This window comes from Geotrypetes seraphini, chromosome 7 (assembly GCF_902459505.1).
Source record: "Geotrypetes seraphini chromosome 7, aGeoSer1.1, whole genome shotgun sequence".
Lineage (NCBI taxonomy): Eukaryota > Metazoa > Chordata > Amphibia > Gymnophiona > Dermophiidae > Geotrypetes > Geotrypetes seraphini.
The window spans coordinates 170,786,382-170,805,284 of record NC_047090.1 but is presented as its reverse complement, the minus strand read 5'-3'; the positions used below and the strand labels follow the sequence as shown (position 1 = coordinate 170,805,284).

Sequence of the window (18,903 nt, the reverse complement as noted above, 5' to 3'; positions counted from 1 at the left end):
CATTCTCTAGTTATCACCTTGGTTGACATGGTCCCATTTAAAAGAGTCAGTACACAGCTCCAGAGAATTAGAAGCGAGGGATGAGACAGGGAACCACTGAGGGTGCCAAGCCGCCACTCTCAAGGATCCAACCTTGCCACGAATTCTGTGCAGCTCAAAGGAGATCACTGGTGGCCACATCACCGGAGGGGGGCTCTCCCCCTTCCTTTTCTGTGTCAGCGGAGGCGGATGGTATATCTGGAAACCAGGGTCAACCCTAGCATTATGGCCTAGATGCTCTAAACAGGGTCGGTAAGACCGCATGGGGGTCCGATTTTTGGGCGATTCCAAAAGCGCGATTGATGCTCAAACAAGGTTGCATGCCAATGATTTGAGTGGAGGTTCGTCGCAATCACCGCCCCGGACCCGCTGATGAATTGCTGTGAGAGCAACTCTCACACATGCGCAGAGCCGGCAGGGGAACCCCCGAAGCAGCCTCCTGCCACTCAGCTGTTTGGGGGATGAAATCTTTTTTTTTTTTCTTTTAATGGACACAGATTAAAAAAAAGTATGGTAAATGTTATAAATATATTAATTTCAGGGCTGAACTATGGTAAGCGACTAATCCTAAGAAAACCAAAGAAACTCTGTGGAGTGACGATGTTCCTAAATGGACTAAAAGCCCTTTCCATTGCAAATGCAAGCAGTGTCTCACTTCCGGTTCACCACACAATTGTTTCCCACGTACACACCTTTATAGGACCCCCAGGGACCTCTGAAGAAGACTTTTTGTCGAAACGCGGACTGTGTTGGGTCCTGTATCCCTAGCGGACTAGGTCTTTTAAGGCTTTTATGTGTCCCACGTATTCACCTTTATAGGACCCCCAGGGACCCCTGAAGAAGACTTTTTGTCGAAACGCAGACCGTGTTGGGTCCTGTATCCCTAGCGGACTAGGTCTTTTAAGGCTTTTATGTGTCCCACGTATTCACCTTTATAGGACCCCCAGGGACCCCTGAAGAAGACTTTTTGTCGAAACGCGGACCGTGTTGGGTCCTGTATCCCTAGCGGACTAGGTCCTTTAAGGCTCTTATGTGGATGGAATTATTTTATGTGGATGATTTTAATGTACCTTTGGAACTTTGATACTTTCAAATAAAGTCCATTTAGGAACATCGTCACTCCACAGAGTTTCTTTGGTTTTCTCTGGATTTTCTTCTTTGTGGATATTTTGGGGTCATTTCCTTTTGTTTTTTGCAAGCGACTGATCCTAACCAGTCGCTTTTTTCGGATCGCTAAAAGCGATCACCTTTTTTTGTGCATCACAAAGCAGTGTTAGAGCATCAATCGCTCAGCTGGTTTACATGGCATTTCAATATTAATGACCTCATTTATATGGCCGGATCGGAGAATGAGCGATCGTGCAGAAAACCACACGATGAGCTGTTTTGTGCATCAGGTCGGCAAATCCGATCGTCGCTAAACCAGTCAAAACCAGTTTAGCAACAATCATTAGACCATCGCTGACTTTAGTGCATCTGGGCCTATGTTTTTTGCACACGGCCCTACTGAGATATGCAAATGCAGCTCCACCCACAATCAGTCTTTTCACATGAGCCCCATATTCCTTCACTCCCCCCTCCCCCTGGCCACCCCTGCTAGATACAGCAACTAAGAATTCATTGATGCAAAACTAATGCTGGAACTTTATGGTCATCCTGTCGTTTCATCATTAGCACGGTGTGGGTGAAGAGCACAGTGATTTGGTGCACAATTTGATAATTTTATGTAGCATATATAATTCTTTATAGCATGCATAATTCTTTGTAACATGTTTAACTCTTTACAGAATTCTACATAGCACTATACTGCTTGTAACCTGCCTAGGACTCTAATTAACAAGGATTTGACGGGATATGAGTTTGCACATAACAAAACAAAGCATTTGGTTTTGGTTGCAGCAATTTCTGTGTACTAAGGACTGTGGTATCATAAGCCACACAGAGTTGCCAGGTTTCCCTTCATGGCTGAAGCCAAAAAGGCTGGTCTGATTTCAATTCCTGCTCTGGAAAAAGAAATCTGGTCATTTAAGAAGCAAGTCCCTGTAAACCAGTGGTCTCAAACTCGCAGCCCGCCAGGTACTATTTTGAGGCCCTTGGTATGTTTATCATAATCACAAAAGGAAAATAAAACAGTTTCTTGATCATATGTCTCTTTAGCTATAAATAACAATATTATTATTAAGACTTAGCCAAAAGGAAAGATTTATAAACTATAAAGAGTTTTGCCTCATGCAAAATTGTCATTTCTTTAATAAGACATTAACTATTTTTTCTGAGGCCCTCTAAGTACCTTCAAATCCAAAATGTGACCCTGCAAAGGGTTGGAGTTGGAGACCACTAGCCTATAGGAAGAGGAGATGCAAATGTTAAGAGCCTTAGCCAATAGGGAGAGGAGGAGATAGTAGATGCTGTGGATGGCCATCGTGTTACTGTGTTTCTATCACCATAAAGTTCTATGACATCACAATGCAGATGTCAAGAGTCTCAGCCTATAGCAGTGGTCTCAAACTCGCAGCCCGCCAGGTACTATTTTGAGGCCCTCGGTATGTTTATCATAAACACAAAAGTTAAATAAAACCGTTTCTTGATCATAAGTCTCTTTAGCTATAAATGACAATATTATTATTAAGACTTAGCCAAAAGGAAAGATTTATATACTATAAAGAGTTTTACCTCATGCAAAATTGTCATTTCTTTAATAAGACATTAACTATTTTTTTCTGAGGCCCTACAAATCCAAAATGTGGCCCTGCAAAGGGTTTGAGTTTGAGACCACTGCTATACTGTGCAACATTTCCCTTTCCCTGGACTAACGGCTCATGCCTCTGGGCTTCATCCTACCTCTGCTTTTGCCCTGATTTCTTCATATTCGGCCTTCATTTGCTTCTGCACGTTCTCGTCCACACTGGGGTCTCCGATCCTATTGAACAAGGCGGAAGCTTCTTCCAGCAGTCGATCCATCAGCCCGCTCTGGTTCCTCACGTCTTTCATCAGGACCTTGCCATGGCTTAGCTGCCACTGTTTCTCTTTAAGGCCCAGCTGCAGCTCGACCTCCGGTTCCAGAGTCAGCCTCATGTTATGGGCCCACACGGCAAACTCATCTCGGGCCCTTAGGTACTCACTCCAGTGTAACCACACCCACTCAATGCGGCTGTTGGGGAAAGGGAAAATTCCTGATGAGGAGGGCCATATTTTCATTCATATACACTAAAAGTCAAACAAGTTTCTCTTTTTTTGGGGGGGCCCAGGATCACAGCAGGGGGCGTAGCCAATTTGGTTTCAGATCCAGTCACCCAGTAGCTACAAGCTGTTGGCAGTAGCTTGTACAGGCTGCTGGAGGCTGACCTGGAAGTCTTCCCTCTGACGTGTTTGCATTTTGCATCAAAGGGAAGGCTTCTGGGTCAGCCACTGGCAGCGTGTAGGAACCGCTGCCGGTGACCTGAAAAAATAGTACACAGGGTGGGAAGAGAGAGAGAGAGAATTTGCTATAAGGGCTGGGGGTGGGAAGGAAGGAAGAGAGAATCTGCTGTACAGGCTAGGGGGGAGGGCGGAAGGGAGGGAAAGAGAGAGGTCCACCCACTTTGGGCTCAGGCCCGGTTACTTTGGGCTCAGGCCCATCCAAAACTGGCTGTCTTGCTATGCCACTGGATCACAGTGTAGGTAGGTGTGGATATTTAGTCACCATTATTAGCCCTTATAGGAATTCAAGAAAGCGTGGGACAGGCATGTGGCATTTCCAAGGGAGAGGAGGAGATAGTGGATGTTGCAGATAGGCAGACTGGATTTGGCCTTTATCTGCCATCATTGTTTCCAAAACTAAGTTTAGCTCTTTTAATATAATAAATCCTACAGTGAGCAAACCCTAACAGCTGTAATCCAATGCTCTACTCTTAAAAATCTTAAAGCTAGACTGTAAATACATCTTATATTCTTAAGAACATGCCCCCTCATTCTATAAACTGTTAGCTAAATACAGGCATGGTAAAACAATGAGGCAATGAGTCTGATAGGAAAAATATGTTCATAAAATCCAGAACCTTGACTATCCAAATAAATCACATCAGCTGCATTAATGGCGCAAAGGGAGTGGCCTAAATGAGCTGACCAGTCGGAATCTTAGGCCACTCCCAGCGCATCCATCAGTTGGAGGCGGGCCTGCTGGCCAAAGGGAAGAAGCATCCCTCCGGCCAGCCAACTTAAAAAAGATATTGTGGGGTCGGATGGGCTTGGGGGAGGGACCTTCGGTGTGTGTGTGAGGGTACCAGCAGGAGGGACTGGGCATCTCTCTTGCCAGTGATCTTAGAGGGGTGGGGGTACCTGTAGAAGGAATTGGGCACTTCTCCTGCTGGTGGATGTCTGGACAAGGTGGTAGCAGGAGGAATTGGGCACTCCTCCTGCCGCAGACATTTGGGGGGGTGGGGAGGGTGGCTTCAAGGGTTCTGGCAGGTGGGACTGGGAATCCCTCTGTCCGGTAGTCTTTGTGGGACCTTAGGCACCTGCTGGCCGGCCGGTGCGAGGACCCGTCCGTCCGTCCAACTTGCTAGGTGAGCCTGGGGGGGGGGGGTGTTTTGTTAGGGGGGTTCGGGGATGGGGGTTCATTGGGGGGGGTCCAGCAGGAGGGTGAGGGGCCTACTGGCAGGAGGGATTGAGCATCCTCCTGCTGTGATTGACGGGGGGGGGGCCTACCGGCAGAAGGGGTTGGGCACCCTCCTGCCGGCAATTGTCAGATTGGGCATCCCTACTGCCTCGTTCGTTTAGGAGGAGGGGGGGAGACTGGTGGCCGCAGCTGCAGCTGCTACACTAATTGCGGCAGGGAGATCCTTTGCCGCGATTAAGCATAGCAGTTGCTCTACTTACAATGTAGGTCAGCATTTTGGTGGCCTACATTGTAAGCGTCTACCGCTCTACTAGTGAGACACGTAGGGCCGCCTAGGTTCGCCTAAGGCTACAGCCTAGCCTTAGGCGAGCCTCCCTAGACTCCGAGAGGCACCTTCAACATAGGCGGCCTGCCTGGGGAGCATTTCTTTTTTTAAAAAACGTGCATCACAATTGGCTGATCAGACAGCTGTAGGACGCCTACAGCTGCCTACCATCGGGACGCAGTTTACAGAATCCGGGCCGTGTATACGGCTGTATTCCCCTATCTTTTGGTTTTATGAGGAATCGTGTCGTCAGATTGAAAAGAATAAGAACAAAAATAACACATGCTTTATATAAGCTAAGCGCTTTATGATTTACTTTTCTTGCACATTAATATTTTGTCACATTTGATTATATTTTTGGGAAATAAAGCATTAGTATTTCATTTGGGGACACATTAGTATTGAAAAATTTGAGTAATAAATTGATTTAAAGAAAAATTTTATTAAAAAAAGATAGCAATTCAATGACTCTGAAGGTTTATTTTTTTAGGATCGATGAAGAAACCCCCCCATCCACATATAAGCCTTTGAGATTGCAATGATCTTTGGCGTGGATTTCCGAGATCCTTTTCCTTCAGTTTTTGAGCCTCTCTTCAATTTAGCAAACCCTAAGAGAGTATCTACTATCTCTAGGCATCCATTTCCAGAATTGCCCTCGTATAGGGGCTGTGAAGCAGAATTTCCACCATGCTGGTCATTCTCCTCCCCCCTTGTGCTACTGAAGTGAAAGAGTGCAAACCTGTGACACGGCCACTTTAATAAGCTGCTATGGGACTCTATCCTACCTATGGCAGTGAGTCATGTACGTTGTTGTGTCTTCAAAAAGCGCCTTAATGTGTTTCAGTTTTGACATGATTTCATGCTTCTCGTCCTCCTCGCTGTCATGGAGCAGAGCATCCGCTTTCATCAGCACCATGTCCATCTTTAATCGACCTTCAGACTCCGAATCGCAGATTTTCTTAAATAAGAGAACAAAAGGAATACATTCAAATTAGTTATTTAAATAGTCTGGAAGATTTATTGCGGAGGGAAAAATGCCACACGACTACTATTTATTATTTCTATAGCACTGAAAGGCGCACGCAGCGCTGTACATTTTAACATACAATAGACAGTCCCTTCTCAGAAGAGCTTACAATCTAATTTAGACAAGACATTTCAGGATTGGGGAGATTATAGTGGGTCTAGGTATCTGACAGCAGTGAGGGGGAGTTAAAAGTTGAAAGCAGTTTCAAAAAAGTGGGCCTTTAGCTTAGATTTAAACATTGCCAGGGATAGAGCATGACATATTGATTCAAACAGCCTATTCCAGGCATACGGTGCCGCAAGAAAGAAGGGACGGAGTCTGGAGTTGGCAGTGGAAGAGAAGGGTACAGATAAGAGGAGATCACGGGGGGAGGGAGCATAGGGAGAGATAAGAGATATTGGGGGGTTTTCAGAGCGAATGCACTTGTAAGTCAGCAAGAGGAGTTTAAACTGCATTCGGAAAGGGACGGGGAACCAATGAAGTGACTTGAGGAGAGGGGTAATGTGAGAATAGTGGCTCTGAAGGAATATGAGTCATGCAGCAGCATTTTGAATGGATTGAAGAGGTGAGAGACAGGTGCGCGGGAGGCCCAAGAGAAGTTGCAGTAGTCTAGGCGCAAGGTGATGAGACTGTGGACAAGGGGTTTGGTTGTGTGTTCAGAGAGAAGAGGACGGATTTTGGTAATATTATAGAGGAGGAAGCGACAGGATTTGGCAGTCTGTTGGATCTGAGCAGAGAAGGAGAGAGAGGCAGGGAGGAGGATAGTGTTATCCACAGAGATAGAGAACGGCGGGAGGCGAGTTTAGGCGGAAAGATAAAGAGTTCAGTTTTCGTCATATTCAGTTTGAGGTGGCGGCGAGACATCCAAGCGGCGATGTCGGACAGGCAGGCTGAAATTCGGGCCTGAACTCCTGTAGAGATATCCGGCGTGGAGAGGTCGATCTGGGAGTCATCAGTTATTGAATAGACTGGTACGCACAGTTAAAGAGAATTACGCCGACGGCGTCACTAACCTGAAAACCACGCCTTCAATCCGAGATAAGTGATTTTTTTTTTTTTTTTTTTGCTTATGATACTAAGGGCTCCTTTTACAAAGGTGCGTTAGGGCGTTAACGCGCGGAATAGCGCATGCTAAATTGCTGCGCGTGCTAAACCTTAACGCCAGCATCAATCTGGCATTAGTTCTAGAAGCGTAGCGCGGGTTTAGCGTGCGCTAAAATCCCACGTGCGCTAAAAACGCTAGCGCACCTTAGTAAAAGGAGCCCTAAGTTGTTACTTTGTCAATGTAGAGAGCAACATTATACACTTCCCCCCTCCCCTTTCGCGGTTTCAGCATCACGATTTCACATATTCGCGATTTTTTGAGGAGGGGGAAAAAAAGAAAAAAAACCCCATAGTTCAGCCTTCCTCCCGGCTTCCCGGGCTCACCTGGTGGTCTAGCAGGCTTTAGGGGCAGGAGCGATCTTCCTATGCTCCTGCCCCGTGTAGATCGCCAATAGGAAATGGCTGTGGGGAGTTCCCGTAAGATTCATGTAAGTGGCCAGAAACTCACTTACATGAATCTAAAGCAGTTACTATCTCCAATAGACAACGCAGAATAGATAAAATACCTGCTGCATAATATTCACCATGACAATTAAGAACATAAGAACAGCCATTCTGGGTCAGACCAATGGTCCATCAAGTCCAGTAGCCCGTTCTCACGGTGGCCAATCCAGGTCACTAGTACCTGGCCAAAGCCCAAAGAGTAGCAACATTCCAGCATCTCAGAGAATAGCAAGATTCCGGAACCCCAATGAGGGCAACATTCCAGAGCTGAGATTGTGATGTCATAATGCCTCATTCGACCAGTGCCTCAGAGCCACTTTCATCAGTGATGTTACAATGGCTTGATTGTCCTATACTTGGCACATGTAAGAACACAAGAACAGCCATACTGGGTCAGCCCAATGGTCCATCAAGCCCAGTAGCCCATTCTCATGGTGGCCAATCCAGGTCACTAGTACTTGACCAAAACCCAAGATGTAGCAATATTCCATGCTACCAATCCAGGGCAAGCAACGGCTTCCCCCATGTCTTTTTCAATAATCTTACCACCATTCTTATACAGTGGTACCTCGGAATCCGAACTTAATCCGTTCCAGAACCCCGTTCGAGTTCCAAAACGTTTGAGTTTCAAGACAGTTTTTCCCATTGAAAATAATAGAGATTGGATTAATCTGTTCCTTGGTCCCAAAAACTCAGATTTTCCAATAAATTTAACAGTAAACACACTGGATCGGCATGGACAGCAAGATTAGCCCCCCCCTCCCCCCCGGCATAAACAGCAAGATCAGCAATGGCAACTGCAAGCGGTGCTCAGCCCAAAACTTCCCTCTGACACGAACCGCCCAGGCAGAAACAGGAAGCTGCGTCGGATTCCAAAGCAGCGTCTGGATTCCGGGGCAAAATTTAATTTAAAAAAAAAAAAATAGTTTGGATTCCAAGTTTTTAGAGTTTTGGGGCATTCGGATTCCGAGGTACCACTGTACTTGTACACTTTTTCTCGCTGTCACCCTTCATATTGATCTTTGTTATGATCTCTCAAGGGTTAATACCTTCTACCATCATCTTCCCTCCCTTCATAACCTACTGCAACTCACAACCAACTGCAACTTCGTCCCCATAGGCAACATCTAATCTAGCTGCATCGGGCGAAAAGCCAATTCATATCTAGAAACACAGTCTCCCCAAATACCGAAAAAATCAGATATAGCAACCTAGGAACAGACGATTTTTTGGTAACATAAGATTATGCGTTGTAATATTATGTAAAGTAACATAAGGTTATGCGTTGTAATATCATGTAATGTAAGTTATGCAATGTACTGGAATAATAAGGTAAAATAACATAAAATAACTCTACGTAAAGTCTTGTAAAGTTATGTAAGATAAATTATGTAAGATAAATTATGTAAACTTAATGCAAGTTATGCAAGCACGGTAAGGATAATGTAAAGTAACACAAAGTAACTCCACGTAAAGTTATGTAAAGTTATGTACGAAAAGTTAAGTAAAGTTAGGTTTGCAAAGTTTGTAAAGTTATACAAATAATTGTATTGTCATCGCCTGGAAATGTCCAGCCATCTTCTAATGTAATCCGCTTAGAACCGCAAGGCACAAGCGGAATAGAAATCACTAATGTAATGTAATGTAATGTAATGTTTTATTATTGAGATATCCTCTGTTCCCTCTCCAGGTTGTTTGATTCTCACATGGGGTGCTATTCTCATATGCATTACATGCTCTATGATTACTCATTTATGCCTTATTACAAGCTGTATGTGACGATATCTCTCTCACGATTGTTCTTGTGGTTATGTTTTTGTATTCCTTTGTTATATCAATCTTCTAATAAAATTTCATGAGCTTAAAAAATAAAAAGAAAGTGCACAGAGGCCCATCTGGCCACGGCGTGCTTCGGTGGAGGGATCCGGGACTTGCGGGGAGAGGAGGAGCATCATCTCCATCAGCTAACTGCCTACAGGATGTGCCTCTCGCACATCCTGCAGGCAGTCAGCCGGCGTGGACGACTCTCCTCCTCGCCAGTGTGTCACAGCACACCTGAAATCTCAGGAGGCACACCGGTGTGCCGCGGCAGTTTGCGATATACTGGCTTAGAGGGAACAGTGCTACCAGACTTTGGGTGGACACCAACTGCTTGGGAAAATGCGGGAGAGAGATTTACATACACCTGAAATAGTGTGCATGCAAACCTCTTTCACGCATATTCATAGGAATAGTATTTAAATTCTACTGTATCCTATTTAAAACTATAAACGGAGACAGCCCAACCTACCCAAACAATCGCCTCATCCAAACTACCTCAACCAGGCACAGGAAAACCCACACCCCATTCACACACCCTCCAATCAAAGCAGTTAAACAGAAAAAAAACTATACGACAGCCTCCTAGCCACTCAAGCAGCAAAACTAGACAACCAAATCGCCAATCTACTGATAACGATCCCAGACTACAAGATGTTTAGAAAAGAAATAAAGACTATACTTTTCAAGAAATCCCTGAAAAAGTCTTAAAACCACGAGTACCTCCTTCTTCCCATTTTCTTCCTGACTCCTCGAACCTACCTGATCTACTCTTTACTTTCTCTGGAAATGACTAGAAATCTTCTTTTGTAATCCGCCTTGAACTGCAACGTAATGGCGGAATAGAAGTCTCTAATGTAATGTAATAGCCTGAATATTGGGCGGAGTGACTTCCGTAAAACGGGGAAGCACCTGAAGGATAGCTAGCAGGATGGGAAGAAATAAGAGAGGTGGAAAAACGGTGGGCAAAGCTGAAAGAGGCTGTAAAAATGGCAACCGACCTTAATCTTAAGAAAGCACATAAAAAGCATGAAGAACATGAAACCAATATGGCTCCAAGAGGAAGTTGCTGCAGGATTCAAGACAAAAAGGGCAGTTCGCAAAACAGAGAAGACCACAAACAGGAATACCACATGCAGAAAGAAATCTGGATAGCAAGGATGAAAGCGAAAATGGCTAAAAATGTAGGGCTCCTTTTACTAAGGTGTGCTAGCGTTTTTAGCACATGCGGGAAATTACCGCGCGCTGCACTGCGCGCTACGCTTCTAGAACTAACGCCAGCTCAATGCACCCTAGCGCACCTTAGTAAAAAAAAGCCCAAAAAGCAAGATGACAAGATGTTTTTTAGGTACATTAGGGAAAGAGAGAAGGCCAGAGGTGAAATTGCAAGACTCAGAGGTGTTGAGGGTTGATGTGAAGAACGTGATGAGGGAAAAGCAGAAAAGCTCCATGAAGATTTCTGTTTAGTATTCCTGGAAGAAAAAACTTGGGGCCTCTTTAACTAAACCGCGCTGAATGGCCCGTGCTGCTCCCGACGCTCATAGAGTTCTTACGAGCGTTGGGAGCAACGCGGGCCATTCAGCGCGGCTCCCCGCACGACAACCGCTAGCGCGGTTTAGTAGAAGAGGGGGTTGGTGTAGGTCTGCAGATGAATGACAAAAATACATAAGGGGACGGTATAGATTTATATATTTATTGGCTTAATTATTCTGCATTATCTGTATATGCAAAGCGAAGAACAAACTACAAACAAACTTTAAAAAGTTTAAAACATAAAACAGCCAACAAGCAATTGCAAAAACACAGAACAAAATATCACCTCGCATATTCCAGCACTGACCGAAAATGAATCAGACCAAGCCCCCAACTTTCATGAAGCCGCGTTAGGCTTTTTTTTTTTTTTTTTTTTTTTTTTAGTATAAACTTTTTTATTCACCAACATGAAAGATATACACAGAACAGAGAGAACACAATTATTTTCTCAGTACAATGCCACAATACAGATTAACATGGTAACACCCAACTAGAAATCTCAGATATCAGCGAGAGTCCAGGCCTGTACTCTGATAGCCTGGAGCCCTCCAAATCCATACTAGACACAACCCCCCAACCGCTCCATCCCAACACCCCCCACCCCCAAAACCCCACCCTCAACCCACTGGCAAGACGGGGGCAACTGGCTTCCGCAAGCGATTGACCACCTGGCTCTTTATCACAGGGGGCAGAGTATCCAAATAAGAAGCCCAAACAGACAGAAAAAGCTTGCTCCGAGATCCAGAGAACCGAGCGGACATAGACTCCCAGACCATTAAAAGATGCAATTTATTGCGCCAATACCAGATGGTGGGCGGGGAGTCCTGAAGCCAATGAGTAAGAATACATTTCATTCCCACAATATATCCCTTACGAATGAGCTGGCTATCCCCTGCAGAAAGGCCGCCTAAATAGCCCTCCGCCAAAAAAATAGTCCCTTCCACCGATGAGGGGAGCCGATAACCAACCAAAGATTCCAAATAACAGCGGACCTCCATCCAAAAGGCAGAAATTGAAATACACAGCCACACCCCATGTGCCAAAGAATTATCAACCCGGTGACATTTCAGACAAATAGCCGTAGGGGCACATCCGAAATAAAAGGCCCGCTGCTGAGAGACATATCCCCGATGTAAAACCCGAAAGTGACATTCCCGGAGCTCGGCGCTCTGCACCACCCGAGGTATCCGGCGCACCAGAGGAGCCAAGGACGCCACCCGCGGGCGACATCCCAGGTCCCGGGCCCAAGATGCCAAAAGCCGCTGATAATCCCGCCGAGGCTGCAGAGCCACCAATCTGCGATGATATTGAGAGATAGAAAGCCAATCCCACTGAGCATCAAAGAAAAAATCGCGTACAGTGATAGCAAAAGACTGGGTCAATGAGTCCCTGGGCAAGGAGGCTGCATAATGGGAGAGCTGCATATAAGCAAACCGATCCGTCGCCCCCAAAGACCAGGACGCCTGGAGAGTCAAAAAAGGAACAGCGCTACCATCCATCTGTAGAAACTGCTCCAAAGTTCGGAGTCCCTTCAGGCTTTTTTAATCACTGGCCATGGTGGCAAACGCTCCGACGCTCATAGAATTCCTGTGAGCGTCGGAGATAATGCTGCCGCAGCTTGCGAAAAAAACAAGCCTAACGCGGCTTCATAAAAGGGGGCCCAAGTTTTCGCTAAACCAGTCTCTTCATTAGATCTCAAACTATTCCGTAAAACTGTCAAAAGAGAAAAGTTTTAAGCCAGGGGTGTCAAAGTCCCTCCTCGAGGGCCGCAATCCAGTCGGGTTTTCAGGATTTCCCCAATGAATATTCATGAGATCTATTTGCATGCACTGCTTTCGTTGTATGCTAATAGATCTCATGCCTATTCATTGGGGAAATCCTGAAAACCCGACTGGATTGCGGCCCTCGAGGAGGGACTTTGATACCCCTGTTTTAAGCTCTTTCTTAAAATGTCTTTATGCTTGCAACTCATGTACCTCAAGAGGTAAAGCATTCCAGAATCCACGTCCAACAATGAAGAAAAAGTTAAGATCTATATTCTTCCAGTCTGACTGAATGACTAGAAGGAATGTCCAGTAAATGTTTATGAGCAGATCTCAAGGCTCTGGTAGGTTGTTTCAACTTAAGATTTGAAGAAAACATTACTGATGCAGAGTTGGTTAGTACTTTATCTACTATAATAAAACGCTAAGCGCGCATGCACACTCCTACCTGCGTGATCCATGATCCGTAGGTCCGTGGCCGGCAGGAGTGCGCATGTGTTCTTAGCTGTGCCAGTAGCCGATTGTAAAGCACGGGCCTCCCTGCTCTCCAGCCATCGAAGCGGAAAACTTCTCCAAAACAACCAGGGAGCACGCTGCTGCTCTTCTGTCTGGCCTCCTCTTCAAAGTAGCCCGGTGAGGATCGCGGCCGGCTGTAGCGAACCTCGCAGGCCGCTCTGCACCTCGGTAGCACGTTTCCTCTGACGCATGGGATCGCGTCAAAGGGAACGTGCTACCAATGTGGAGAGCGGCCTGCGAGGTTCACTACAGCCGGCCACGATCCTCACCAGGCAGCTTTGAAGAGGAGGGCAGACAACAACGATGATAATGCGCTCACTTTGCCATCTTATAATGATTCTAGGATCTAAATATAAGCCTCCGTTTAGCCTTTTTTTAAGCCCAAGTAATTTTTCCTTGCTTTATTCTTTGAGTGACACCCTGCAATTTTTCTGCTTCTCAAGGAAGAACTTAAATAGCCACATGTGGCATCACACATAGTTCAGTGTCTGATTGGACCAGCTAACCCGAATTATGCAGAATGATGCTGGACAGGGGGAATAGGGGGGGAAAAGGCCTACTACTAAACAGGGGGAGCAGGGAAGAGATGCTGCTGGACAGGGGGGGCAGGGAAGAGTGATTTTCTGATGATTATATGTTAATGTTTGTTTGATTTTACTTGTTTTATTGAATTATGTATGTAACGCTATATAAATCTTTAAAATAAATTATCACTGTTATTGGAATATGGTGTAGCAAACATTTTATACTTCACTCTATTTGTGCATCACGGTTGTGCTTAACTTTTTAACTCAATTGTGCACCCAAAATAGCAATGAGAAGTGAAATATGTACCGTATTTTCGCGGATATAACGCGCGCGTTATACGTGATTTTACGTACCGCGCATACCCCTCGCGCGTTATATGCCTGAGCGCGGTATACAAAAGTTTTTAAACATAGTTCCCACCCCGCCCGACGCCCGATTCACCCCCCCCAGCAGGACCGCTCGCACCCCCACCCCGAACGACCGCTCGCACGCGCTCCCACCCGCACCCGCATCCACGATCGGAGCAAGAGGGAGCCCAAGCCCTCTTGCCCGGCCGACTCCCCGACGTCCGATACATCCCCCCCCCCGGCAGGACCACTCGCACCCTCACCCCGAAGGACCGCCGACTCCCCAACAATATCGGGCCAGGAGGGAGCCCAAACCCTCCTGGCCACGGCGACCCCCTAACCCCACCCCGCACTACATTACGGGCAGGAGGGATCCCAGGCCCTCCTGCCCTCGACGCAAACCCCCCTCCCTCCAACGACCGCCCCCCCCCAAGAACCTCCGCCCGTCCCCCAGCCGACCCGCGACCCCCCTGGCCGACCCCCACGACACCCTCACCCGCCTTCCCCGTACCTTTGTGTAGTTGGGCCAGAAGGGAGCCCAAACCCTCCTGGCCACGGCGACCCCCTAACCCCACCCCGCACTACATTACGGGCAGGAGGGATCCCAGGCCCTCCTGCCCTCGACGCAAACCCCCCTCCCCCCCAGCCGACCCGCGACCCCCCTGGCCGACCCCCACGACCCCCCCACCCCCCTTCCCCGTACCTTTGGAAGTTGGCCGGACAGACGGGAGCCAAACCCGCCTGTCCGGCAGGCAGCCAACGAAGGAATGAGGCCGGATTGGCCCATCCGTCCTAAAGCTCCGCCTACTGGTGGGGCCTAAGGCGCGTGGGCCAATCAGAATAGGCCCTGGAGCCTTAGGTCCCACCTGGGGGCGCGGCCTGAGGCACATGGGCCAAACCCGACCATGTGTCTCAGGCCGCGCCCCCAGGTGGGACCTAAGGCTCCAGGGCCTATTCTGATTGGCCCACGCGCCTTAGGCCCCACCAGTAGGCGGAGCTTTAGGACGGATGGGCCAATCCGGCCTCATTCCTTCGTTGGCTGCCTGCCGGACAGGCGGGTTTGGCTCCCGTCTGTCCGGCCAACTTCCAAAGGTACGGGGAAGGGGGGTGGGGGGGTCGTGGGGGTCGGCCAGGGGGGTCGCGGGTCGGCTGGGGGGGAGGGGGGTTTGCGTCGAGAGCAGGAGGGCCTGGGATCCCTCCTGCCCGTAATGTAGTGCGGGGTGGGGTTAGGGGGTCGCCATGGCCAGGAGGGTTTGGGCTCCCTCCTGGCCCGATATTGTTGGGGAGTCGGCGGTCCTTCGGGGTGAGGGTGCGAGTGGTCCTGCCGGGGGGGGGGATATATCGGACGTCGGGGGGGGGCATCAGGCTTTCAGGATGGGGACAGACCTTCAAGGGGGGACAGGACTTCAAGGGAGGACAGTGCACGGAAGTCAGGGGGGGGTGAACGGAGAGTCAGGACAGCGCACGGAAAGTCAGGGCGGGCGAAAGGAGAGTCGGGCAGCATGCGCGTTATATGCCTGAGCGCGGTATAGAAAAGTTTTTGTACATATCATCGTGATTTCTGCGCGCTATACCCCTGTGCGCGTTTTACAATGGTGCGCATTATATCCGCGAAAATACGGTACTTTTCTGCTCGCTTTCAAACACTTCCAGATCTTATGATAAGCTTGCTTACTTGCAAAGTATATTCATAATGAGTTCCCCTTTATCTGCTGTTATTTGTTATGCTGCTATGATAACTCTTTGCAGCTGGGGCTTACTTTAATAAAGAAAATACTTGAAACACCCAAAATTTGTCACTCTCAGCTATTCCTCTCACCTCCGTCTCCCGCAGCCTGGCTTCCAGGGCAGCCCGAGGGCCCTGGGTGTTGTCATTGACCCGGAGCCTCTCATGGATGGCCTTCATCCAGGCTTCGATGTTCTCCATGCTCGTCTCAAACTCATCCTGCAGCTGCTGAGTCATCGCACGAGAGGAATCTGAAAGGGTGAAACCAAAAGGTGCAGGAGAAAATAAATCACTAGACTTTTCTTGTCCTTGTGTATCTATATAAAGCAAAGCCAGTTGTGACATTGTGTTCATCCGATTTCTAATTTGTGGTATGTTGTACTTGCTTATGTGCTGATGCAGCACAAATTAAACATTCAGACGTTCAAATACTTGAAGGGTATTAACGTAGAACAAAATCTTTTCCAGAGAAAGGAAAATGGTAAAACCAGAGGACATAATTTGAGGTTGAGGGGTGGTAGATTCAGGGGCAATGTTAGGAAATTCTACTTTACAGAGAGGGTAGTGGATGCCTGGAATGCGCTCCCGAGAGAGGTGGTGGAGAGGAAAACGGTGACAGAGTTCAAAGAAGTGTGGGATGAACACAGAAGATTTACAATCAGAAAATAATATTAAATATTGAACTAGGCCAGTACTGGGCAGACTTGCACGGTCTGTGTCTGTATATGGCGTTTGGTGGAGGATGGGCTGGGGAGGGCTTCAATGGCTGGGAGGGTGTAGATGGGCTGGAGTAGGTTTTGACAGAGATTTCAGCAGTAGGAACCCAAGCACAGTACCGGGTAAAGCTTTGGATTCTTGCCCAGAAATAGCTAAGAAGAAAAATAAAAAAAAAAATTTAAATTGAATCAGGTTGGGCAGACTGGATGGACCATTCGGATCTTTATCTGCCATCATCTACTATGTTACTATGTTAGTAGTAAAAAAAAAAATTAAAAATATAAACACGAGCCATTCAACAGAGAACATCTTCTTTCTCTAGAGCAGCATCCCAGAAACTTTTTGACGCCGAGGCACATTAAACTCAGTGCCCAACGGAACTCCCACGGGGATGGAAGGCTTTGGAAGCAGGGTTCGTCCATATAATATAATGGACACGTCTGCCTTAGTAAAAGAGGGGGTTTATAAGTTAATTACCTGAACAGAAAACAAAAAAAAAAGGGTTCCACCAAAGAGATTTCACAAGGAAAACAGCAAAAGAAACTGTGGAATTGATGGTCCTGTCAGAAGTAATTGCTGCTTTTTATGGGGACGGGCGGGGATGGGTGGGATTTCTGTCCCCGTGCAACTCTCTAGCTCAGACGCCAAGTCAGGCTCAGCTGATAACTACTCTTTAAGATCTGCCTGACTAACCGTCATCGCATATGACAAACTATCACCCCCCCAGTGGTCTTATGTTCTTATATCTAGCCCAGGATTTGCAGAACAGAAGAACAACAGATGGCAGCCATGTATCCCTCCAAGCCCCTCCTGCAAAACTCGAAATATGCACTGCAAACATTTTTAAACAAAGCTGCCACTCAAAGCAATTGCTTTGCATGACTTGTAACGGTTGTGGGCATTTTTGGACTGCAACGCATGGAACTGTCTTCCTGTGACTCATTTCTGCCTGTGCTGTAGCAGTTTCTATTCTTAAGGCTTGTATCCTGCATGCAGCCCTAACAGAACAGGCATATGGTTTTAATCTTAAAGGACTTTCTAAATATTGAAGTGGGGAGGGAGGTCTGAGGGGGAAAGAAGGGAAATCTCTTCGATTGCACAAAAGTACTGACTCACTCACCAGCGCTTCTCTCCTATTCAGTCTACTGAATATGAAAAAAAAAAGAGTCAGAAAATCCTGTAGCAAGACCATAATTCTCGTGTCCCCCATTGCTGAGAGTACTGCTGAGTACAGAATGACACGGGGACACATTTTCCCCATCCCTGCGGGAACTCATTTTCCCATCCCGTGAGTTCTTTTCCAGCACCTGCCCCATTCCTGCAAGCTCCAACTTCATCTGCACAAGCCTGAAACACTTTAAAATCATAAGTGTTCGAGGCTTGTGCAGTTAAGGCAGAGCCTATAGGAATGAGGCAGGGACAGGGTCAGAGACAAAACTCACAGAGATGGGCGGGGAAATTGAGTTTCTATGGGGACGGGGACAAATTTGCCCCCGTGTCATTCTCTAAACTGCACCACTCTAGAAATCAAAATGTAGTAAAAGTGAGCCAAGTAAAGGACGGTGAAGCCATTGTGACATCACTGATGAGGTTGGCTCTTAGGCATTGGTGGAATGAGGCCTTATGATGTCACAATACCAGCTCTGGTTTGGTTATCAGAGGCTGAAACTTTTCACACTATTTATTTATTCCATTTTCTATACGGTTCTCCCAAGTAGAGAATGACACAGGGACAAATTTTTCACCGCTCCCGCGGGAACTCATTTTCCCATCCCGTCCTGGCGAGTTCTTTTCCTGTCCCTGCCCCATTTCTGCAAGCTGCGTCCTCATCTGCACATCCTCAAGCGCTTTAAAATCATATGTGTCTGAGACTTGTGTGGTTAAGGCAGAGCTTACAGGAGTAGGGCAAGGACAGCGACAAAACTCACGGGAACAGGGCAGGAACATTGAGTTCCTGGGGGATGGGGGAAGATTTGTCCTCATGTCATTCTCTACTGCTGAGTAAAAATCAGAAGCTGTAGATATTGTATTACTGGAAGAAATGGGGTCTCTCTCAGCATCAGAATAGCTAGCACCATATATGATTTAGACCGGGAATGCATAAAAGGGAAGTTTTGTTACTGCTGCTACTTTGAAACAGAGCTGTAATGATAGATAATCTGGAAAATAGAAAAGGTTCTTAGTAACACAGGAACTTGATGGTAGATAAAGGCCAAATGGCCCATCAAGTCAAGTCTGCCCATCCGCAGCAACGTCCTCTCCCTAGGAGATCTCACGTGCCTGTCCCATGCTTTCTTGAAGTCTGTCTCACGCTTTCTTTTTTTTTAAAGTTTTCATTGAAACAGACATGCAAATTGCAACACAAATTCAGCATTGAAAATACATAACTCATATGTAACTCTGTCCTTTGGTATACTGC

At 47.0% G+C, this 18,903-nt stretch overlaps 1 protein-coding gene across 2 annotated transcripts in view; it reads right to left on the bottom strand.

Annotated features, from left to right (window-relative positions):
- Nucleotides 1-18,903, bottom strand: part of LOC117363385 — a 468,971-nt gene that overhangs the window by 413,948 nt on the left and 36,120 nt on the right. For both annotated transcript variants that reach the window (XM_033950994.1, XM_033950995.1), the window contains exons 2-4: nt 15,861-16,018; nt 5,747-5,919; nt 2,881-3,190 (exon numbers count right to left, since the gene is read on the bottom strand). In XM_033950994.1, the coding sequence (XP_033806885.1) occupies nt 2,881-3,190; nt 5,747-5,919; nt 15,861-16,004 (627 nt within the window). In that variant the 5' untranslated portion in view covers nt 16,005-16,018. The remainder of the gene's footprint in view (nt 1-2,880; nt 3,191-5,746; nt 5,920-15,860; nt 16,019-18,903) is intronic.